This window comes from Crocodylus porosus, unplaced genomic scaffold, assembly GCF_001723895.1.
Source record: "Crocodylus porosus isolate Cpor-Errol unplaced genomic scaffold, CroPor_comp1, whole genome shotgun sequence".
Lineage (NCBI taxonomy): Eukaryota > Metazoa > Chordata > Crocodylia > Crocodylidae > Crocodylus > Crocodylus porosus.
In genome coordinates this window covers 44,618,355-44,627,230 of record NW_017728907.1, presented here as the reverse complement: position 1 = coordinate 44,627,230, position 8,876 = coordinate 44,618,355, and the positions used below count along the sequence as shown (strand labels likewise).

At 66.4% G+C, this 8,876-nt stretch overlaps 1 protein-coding gene across 1 annotated transcript; it reads right to left on the bottom strand.

Moving 5' to 3' along the window:
- Positions 1 to 232: 232 nt before the first annotated feature.
- MPL (MPL proto-oncogene, thrombopoietin receptor) lies at positions 233 to 7,867 on the bottom strand. The gene is given in 12 exon segments (XM_019531265.1): positions 233 to 1,477; positions 2,026 to 2,113; positions 2,659 to 2,776; positions 2,779 to 3,001; positions 3,175 to 3,317; positions 3,441 to 3,613; positions 3,925 to 4,054; positions 4,318 to 4,471; positions 4,643 to 4,797; positions 5,452 to 5,627; positions 6,075 to 6,198; positions 7,594 to 7,867. Coding segments are annotated over 12 exon segments (2,112 nt in total). The 5' UTR covers positions 7,697 to 7,867; the 3' UTR covers positions 233 to 952.
- Between the last annotated feature and the right edge of the window lie 1,009 nt (positions 7,868 to 8,876).

The window sequence follows — 8,876 nt, the reverse complement described above, 5'->3', positions numbered from 1 at the left end:
GGAAGTTCAGGTCCCCCATGACTGCCACATCCTTAGCCTTCACTACCTCTGTGAGCTGACCCAAGAATTCCTGGTCAGGCTCCTCTCCCTGGTTGGGGGGTCTGTAGTAGACCCCCACCGTTAAGTCTCTCTCCCTTTGACTGCCTTGTACTTTAACCCAAAGCACCTCAGAGTGCCCCTGTGGAGCTCAATGTGGAGCAGCTTCCCAGCGAGCACAGTACAACCCCATGAGTGTGCACAAGTGTTTATTGGTGACGTGCCATGCACTGCAGGCAGCATTTCATGGCAAGGCAGGCACAGGTGGGGGTGGGGGCAGGGGAGCTGGGGGTGACAGCAGAGCCTGGCACAGGCAAGTGGCGGGGCCCAGGGATGCACTGAGGTATGGTCCTATTGCCCCCCATCCCAGCAGGGAGCCTCAGAGCCAGCTGGAGCATGCAGAGATCCCAGAGCAGTGGGCTGGGGGCCAGGGTCAGCGGGCCAGGACCTAATTCTGCTCTTGCTTCATTCTCGGGGGGGGGGGATTGTGGTGGAGCCATCCACACTGCTGTGCCCAGCCCCGGGAACACATACATCTCCCACCCGACTCTCCCTTGCCTGCAGGCCAGTCTGCTCCTGGCCGTCATGCGGAGAATGTGCGGATTGCAGGGACGTGGCATGGGCATGCTCCCCTGCAGTGCTCCCCCATGAGCAGTGTGCCTGGGTGCCCACATGGGCTGGGGCACTTGGGCATGTTCCTGGGGATGGCTGGGCCTGGGGCTCCCTGACAGGTGCTGCTGCATTGGCCCCTGGTGAGTAGGACCCCTCGGCTGTGGCAAGCACAGGGGGCATGGAGGAGCTGCTCTCATGGGTCCCTGTGGCGTGCACAGAGCAGACCCTGGGCCAGGCTGCAGTGGCTGTGCCCTGCCGCTGTTTATCCAGCCAGGCACGGGCACGGGCACCAGCCCAACTCATCTCAGGAGCCGCACCGCTGCGCCCAGCTGCTCATCAGCAGGTAGGACTGGTTGGCAATGTCTGTTGCAGGCATGGGCTGCTGCCCTGAGCTGGGCAGGCCCCAGGTCTCCCCAGCCTCTGTGTCCAGGGGAATGCCGTGGGCCTGGAGGCTGCTGAGTTGCTTGTGTGGTGGGTGCTGGGCATCGGCCCCAACCTGCGGGAGCCCTGGGGAAGACCCCGGAACAGGCAGGAGCAGGGCAAGGCTGCCTAGGGGGGCGGTGTCACCTGCGCCGTCCAGGTACTCATTGCTACGGTGGCTGCCAATGGGGCTGCCAGGGCGCAGCACCATGTAGTCCTGCTGCAGGGAGCCCAGGCTCCCAGCCTCTGCCTCCTCCTCCTCCTCTGTGGGGTTCACAGGCACCCCCAGGCCTGGCACCTTTGCGGGGATGGGCTCTGCAGGGAGATCAGCCCCGCTCCCCTCCGACATGATTTCCAGCAGGCAGGACAGGACCAGCTCCTCTCGGGGCTTGTAGAACAGCGCGTTGGCCTGGAGGGAGGCAGGGAGGGAAGGAGACAGCAGCGGGGGCCAGGCCCAGCACCCCCTCCACCCCCTGCCAGAGGCTGCTGCACCGTTGTCCCCCTGCCTCAGTGCCCCCCATGCCCAGCCTCTGTGCTGCAGCAGCCGCCTACTCCCCACCACCCAGGAGGCCCAGTGGAGCGGGGCAAGGGGCTGCATGAAGGGCCACACGAGCCATGGGGAGAAGCAACAGCCAGTGGGGCAGCTGGGGTGACTCCTACCCCATCACTGGGGCAGCACTGGCCTGGTGGCAGTGATGTGCCCTCAGGGCCCTGCCCGGGACCTCCATGGTCTGGAAGCTCCTCAAGGCGCCACAGGGCACCTGCTTGTGGCCATGGCAGCTAGGCCCCACCATGTCCCACGGCCCAAGCTGCAGCTTAGCCAGACTTGGGGATGGCGCCGCAGGCCGTGGGGCATGGCGCAGTCTGTGGGAGGGCTGATGTGGCCCGGGAGGAAAGGGAAGGGAGGGCCAAGGCAGTCCGTGTCCCCCTGATGCTGCCCCAGCGGCACGGCCTCACCTGGAGCTGCTTGCTGCTGTCACTCAGGAAGCTGCCCAGGACGCGGTACAGATCCGGGACTGGCGGCCAGAGCTTCTGCTTCACGCTGCTGCACGATGGCACTGGGCTGTGACGGGCAGCCAGGCATGTCCCCCGGCACGGGCCACAGCAGAGCCCCACTGCCCCCTCCCACTGGCTGAGCTCAGGCCAGGGCAGAGACTGCCTGAACGGGGACTTTGAGGTCTCAGCGCCCAGCTTTGCTCCAGCCTTAGTGGAGACACCTTCAGCCCCTGGCCCTGCACCAGCCTTTGGGGGAGACACCAGCTCTGCCAGGCCCTGGGGGGAGAGCAGGGTCCATGAACCACAAAGTTGAGATGGGCTAAGTAGGGCGCTGGCCAGGGTTGCAGGAGCTGCCACTGGCATCAGCGAGGTTGTCTGAAGCCAGGCACATGCATGTGCGTGCACATATGCACCACATGCTGGAGGAGAGGCACCAGTCACCAGAATGTGGGCACATGTGAGGACTGTGTGTGCCTGTGCACAGGGATGTTTCCTGTGCCCTGGGGAATGTAGCTGGCTATAGTGTCTGCAGCCCATGGGCTGTGCCCAGGGGGGCAGAGCCAGCGGCTGGCTCGTGCATATGGGGATGGTTACCTGTACACGGAGGGGAAGGTGCACCGCAGCACCAGCACCAGCCCCATGAAGAAGAGCGGCACCGCAGCGAGGCTTGGGACGACCCAGCCTGGGCAGAGAGTGGCACCATGAACCTCCCAGCTCTGCATCCCTGCCTGCCCACAGCCCCCCGGGCACAGCCCCAACATGTGCCCCAGACTTCACCTGCTTCCAACGGGGCCTGGACCACCACAGTCTCTGACCAGGCACTCCAGTAGCCCCCGAACTGCTGCCCATTGGGCTGGGCACGCACCTGCAAGTGGTAGCGGGACCCAGCCCGCAAGTCTAGGACCTCGCTGTCTGCTGCGTGCTGGATCTGCAGGACCTGCGGGGGCCGCAGGGTGAGTGTGGGGCTCCAGGCACTGCTGGGGCAGGATGAGGGCTGCAGGGGTCGGGGCCTTTCCCAACAGCTGTGCAGGCTGTTGGGGGGCCAGGCCCCAGGGACAACCCCAGCAGCTCCAGCTGTGTCCTGCAGCTGAGCAGACCTGTCCCCGGTACCTTCCAGTCCTGGCTGCTGTCGGTGGCGTAGCGGACCTGGTACACCATGTGCTGGGCCAGCTTGGCCAGCGGTGCTGCCCACTGCAGCCGCAGCCTCCCAGCGCTGACGTTGGCCTGCAGGATCCTCGGCGGGGCCGTCAGCACTGCATGGAGATGGAGCCCAGTCAGTATGGCCTGCCCTGCCCTGCTCTGCCCCGCAGATGCCCCCAACCCAGCCCTGTGGCCTGACTGCCCGGGGGGTCGGGGACCCTGGAGGGAGCACTCACCAGCCCGGTCCAGGTGGAAGGGTTCCCCGAAGTAGCTGCGCGCTGGCTGGGCATCCCGTGTGACCTTCACCACCACAGTCCTGGCACTGGCGTTCCCCAGCCAGAAGGTGCAGGCATGGGCACCCTGGGGCCCAGTGCCTGCCCCCCCCTGGCAATGCTGCCAGGCCTCAGCCCTGGGGCACAGAGGCGCATCAGCCTGGCTCCGTGGTCCGTGGAGCCCCCGGCCAGGCTGGGTGCTCCAGTGTACAGGGACGCCACTAGTGCGTCTCTGGAGGGGCCACGTGGGCCTGTCCCTGGTACGCGGGGGCATCTGGGGACATGTGTCACCCCAGCAGCCTGTCCCTGTGGGGAACCAGGGCTGCCACCTCTCACATCCTGGCACAGGCAGGGCACAGGTCCCTGCAGGCTGCTGGGCCCAGATGGAGCAGGTGCGGGGGTCAGGGCAGCAGCCCCGGGGTGGGGTAGAGCAGGCCCTGGGCGTTACCTGGGGGAGCCTGGGCTCTCATGGGGCTGGTAGAAGAGTGTGTGGGAGCCATTGGCATCAGCAGGTGCTGGGGTCCACTCACAGTGCACACATTGCAGGTCAGGTGTGGAGCAGCGCAGCCCAAGCTCCACTGGCCAGACACAACTGGTCAGTCAGTGCGTCAGGGTGGGGGCAGCTATGGTCTCCTCCAGCCTCCATGTCCTCCCCCACAGTGGTGCCAGGGTCACTAGTTTTCCCCACCGTCCCAGCAAGCTTGGCGCAGGCCCCCACCCCAGGACCCCTGGAGTCAGGCCTGGCACATCCCACCCATGTCCCTGCCCCCCGCCACACGCCTGGGACCAGGGAGCTGGGCACAGGTGCAGCACCAGGGCCTTGGCCCCCACATCTCCTCACCTGCAGAGTGGGGTGTCTCGGCGAGCAGTGCGGGCGACCAGGGGCCCCAGGTCCCATTCAGGGATAATCCGTCCGGTTTGGTGCGCATCTGGATGCGGTAGGTCTGCCCAGGGCGCAGCGTGAGGTTGCAGGCTGTTCTGCTCACCACCACCTCCTACAGTGCAGGATCATGGTGATGGTCTGCCCATGCCGCTCACCTGGGGCTGTCCCAGCCCCACGCCTGGGGCCATTGCCGGCAGTGCAGACCGGGCCAACCCCAGCCCCAGCCCCAGCCCCAGCCCCGCACAGGCCAGAGGGGCTCTCGGCTCCCAGAGCACAGCGTCACCTGGCAAGCTGGCTCCCTGGAGCCTGTGGTGCAGGATCGGACCTCGTAGGTGAAGAAGGAGGCATACTCGGGTATGGGGGGCTCCCAGCGCAACCACAGCAGCCCTGCAGCCTCAGCCCCAACGGCTGTGATGTTTGCTGGCGGGGAGATGAGCCCTGGGAGGCAAGTGCAGCTGCTGCAGGTCTTGGGGCAGCCTGGGGATCCTGGGTGGGGCCATGGCCCCACGCTGCCCCACTGCCATGGACGGCTGCTGAGTATGGGCACCATGGCCCTGCCTGAGGCTGGCAGCAGAGGGGGCCTGGGCACAAGCTGGGCAGCTGCTCCCCTGTGCATGGCCTGCGCAGACCCTGCATGGGCACCCCATCCGAGCCTCACTGCCAACTGCAGCACCCTGGGCAGCCGGGGCTGAGGCAGCCACGTTCACGCTGGGGCAGTGCTGCCCCCCTGCTGGCCCAGCGCCCCCGCAGGGGCAGGGGCAGGGGCAGGGGACTATTTGATGCCTCATAGTCACGTGGTATAAACCACCAGTCTCTCTGGGCCGCCTGCGGATGGCGGCCGGTGGCAAAACGTGCACCCTGCACCCCTCTAACGGGGTGCAGAGAGGGGTCCGACGTTAAAAACACCGCCGAAGGGGTGGGTCCTGCTGGTCAGGGTTGTGTTATTGGCTTCCTAGTGCAGATGAGAAGAGTCGTGGGCGGCCCTGCCAGAGGGCTGCCCACAGGAGAACGGGCTCCCACGGCCCTGGGAGCGGGGCTGTGGGCAGGGCCTGGGCGTGCTGGCATTTGGGTGTGGGCACCGAGTGGACTCACCCATGTCTTCCACACTGAGCGTGCGGATGCGCACAGTGCAGTTGTCGGCCACGTCCACGACACGGAGGCAGAGCTCAGTGAAGAGCCGCACATCCTGGCTGGGGAAGACACAGATGTAGCGCCGACCCCCATCCTGCAGCCGCTGCGTGGCCAGCATACACTCCCGGGCTCCTTCCCTGCAGGGGTTAAGGTCAGGAGGGCTGCCCCATGGAGCGGGTGCAGGGTCCATCTCCCCTGCCCCAGGCTCATGGCCAGGCTGGGAGAGAGCAGTGCCCCATGCTGGATCAGGCCCTCACCCCCAGTGCCTGGGCTGCTCCATGAGTCACCCAAGACTCCCCCCTGGGGGGACACCAGTCTCTGGCCCATCCCACGGGGTGGGCAAGGGCAAGTGCACCAAGAAGTGAGGCCGAGATGCCTCAGGGATGGGCATGGGGTAGCCCCCAGGGTCATGGGGGGAGGGGGGCTGGGGAGGGCACGCTGCTGCCAGGGACCCCAGTCCCAGTGGCAGAGCCAGGTCGGTGGAGGGGCATCGCTGACCCCAGGGGGGATGGGGCAGGGGATGGGGCAGTGGGGGAGTCCCAGCAGGTGGCTGCCCCCTCGCGAGCAGCCGGGGCCTGCCTTACGCGCTGTAGTGGTAGTAGAAGCGGAAGGTGGCATTCCTGCGCTCATCCCAGAAGCAGGTGAAGTCCTCGAAGGAGCGGGAGAAGCATCGGATGCTCTTGGGCACCTCAGGCAGGAGGGCAGCGTCTGCAGGGCAGAGAGCACAGGAGCTGCGGGGGGCGGGAGCTGCAGGGGGCAGGGTCTGCACCCCCACCCTGCGGGGCAGTGCCGGGGCTGTGCTCGGCTCGGGCAGGCCATGGGACACCTGTGCATGGGCAGCGAGCAGCATCGTAGCCTGGAGCAGCATCGAGGTGCTCAGCCCCAGGCCCAGCTGGATGCAGGGCTTAGCTGTGCCCTGGTTTGGGCCTGTCAGTTCCCTCCCAGGGGTCTCCTTGCAGCTGGGACTGCGGTCCCTGCAGTGCTGTGCCCAACTCCTCATGCTCAGGCTTTAGCTTGCCAGGTCCTGCCCGCGGTGGCTGGTCTCACTCGTCCCGCCAGGCCATGCACACCGTGTGGTTCCCATGCAGACCAGAGCTGTAACCCCGGCACCCCTGCCCCCCGTGCCTGTGCTCTGCCCCAACGAACAGGACCTCGGTTCTGCCCGGGCTGCTCCATCCCCCAGCACGTGGTGCGTGCATGAGGGAGTGCGCCCAGGGCAAACACACCCCAAAATAGCCCTGCGGTGGGCTGTGGCTCCAGATGGCCCCAGCATAGCGGGAAGCACAGCCGCCGGTGATAGCACTCCCTGCAGAAAGCCAGGAAGCAAGATAAGGCAAGCGGCCCCAGCAGTCCCTCACGGCCCCCGGCCCAGGGGAGTGGCGAGGGCTGGGGGCGCAGGGAGGGGAGGGGAGGCGAGGCGGCTCTGGGGGCCGCACTGTGGGGCAGGAGGGGTAGGGGCTCTGCTGCCCCTCTGGACCATTCTCCCAGGGTAGCACGAGGAGCAGCTGCTCTGGGTGCTGAGCTCCTGCACCCATGTTGGTGAGACCGTGTCTGCCTGGGACCTGGTGCCCAGGGCTGCCGAGAGCAGCCGGGGCACCGAGGGAGCAGCCCCATGGAGCTGGCTGGGAGCAGTGGGGGGAAGACATGGAGGCGGCAGGGCAGGATTGGGTGGGCAGGTCCCCAGGTGCCGTCTGGATCAGTCACCTGTGCCCTGGGCTCTGCGGACAGGCAGGGGCTGAGGCTCCCTTCGCTTGGGCATCTGCAGGCCTGTGCGCAGCTGCATCTCGTTGCCCCTGCCCCTGATCTGCCCACGAGGGTACCAGAGATGAGCCGGGATGCATCTGCACCCGCCTTGGCACCAGGAGCCATGTGGGGCCAGGCTCTGGGAGCAGGCAGGCATCTGGAGAAGGCCTCTGCCAAGGGACAGTGGTTGGTCCACAGTACTGCACTGGGCATGCATGGGGCAGAGGGATCACATGGCCACACTCCTCGGCAACGTAGCCCCCCCCACATCCACCTGTGCATGTGCACACACACGTACACACACACACATGCGCATCTGCCTTGGCCCATGTGTGTAGAGGTGAACGAGGAAGGACCTACCTTCATCCGTCACTGGCGCAAGGCTTGAAGCAGGAGGAAGGAGGCTGAGCAGGATCCCCCCCAAAAAGCATCGGGACCGTGCTGGGAGCAGGGGTGCTGCCATCCTGCAGCACAAGGCATTTGGGGCCAGGCCAGCGGCAGCTCCTGGGCAGAGCTGGGAGGGCTCTCAGTGCGTGGGGTCTCCCTGCCGCTCGGGGGCTCTCAGTGCCCTGGATCCCTGCAGCCTGGGGAGATCGGTCCCGACCCGTGGCCGGCGCTGGGAGCTCTGAGTGTCTGGGCCTTTATCTCAGCAGCACCAGCCTCTGTGCTCAGGAAGTCGTGCAAAAGGCCCCTCCATGCCACCCCCTCCACTTCCCCATCCCCATCCCCAGCCCACCGCTGTGGCTTCCCTGCTGCTGGTGGAGAGCACGCCAGGCAGTGGCTGGCCCCATCAGATAGGCGGCACGTCCTCCCTGTGGCTGTGGGGCCTGGGACCGGAGGAAAACAGGCCCAGCCATGGCCCCATGAGCAGGGGGAGGCAAGGACGACGTCTGCTGCCTGAAGACCCTGCAGTGGCTGCAGCATACATGGGCCTGGGAGGTAGCAGTGGCGATGGGCCAGGTGCCACAGGGCTTGCGTCTGCCAAACGGACAGTGCTGCCCAGAGACGCTGAGTACGTGGCAGCCTGAGGCCCTGGCCCTTCTCTCAGGAGACCTGCTACCTGAAACGCGCAACACTTCCACGTATCCATCATCACCTCCCCCCAGGGCAAAAATGGACGTCGGCGCCTGTGGTGTCGCCCACCCCAGCACCCCGCACGCACCCCGGCTGGGTGGGCCGGCGCCAGCGCTGCCGCCTGAGGACATGGGCGCAGGCTGGGAGCTGCCATGTAGCCCAGGGACCAGCAGCGACTGCAGGGACCTCCATGCCTGGCCAGGACATGTCCTGACTGCAACATGGGGAGACTCCCAGGACTTGGAGAGCAGCTTGAGCCATGCCTGGCTCTGGCCTGGGCTAAGCCGTACCCAGGCATGCAGCGGTGGTGCCCAGGGTGCCTGTGTAGAGGCAGGATGCTGCTCTCCTCCCATGTGGCCATCAGCAGGCCTGGGGTGCCGGATGCAGGCCTGGACCAGGCAAGGGCTGTGCTCCCAACGAGGCCAATGCGCCTTTCCCCATAGGGCAGCAGCACTGGGACAAGCCGGGCAGGGCCCTGCCCCTTCATAGTTTCATAGTTTCTAGGGTCAGAAGGGACCTGAGCAGATCATCTAGTCCGACCCCCTGCCATGGCAGGAAAGAGTACTGGG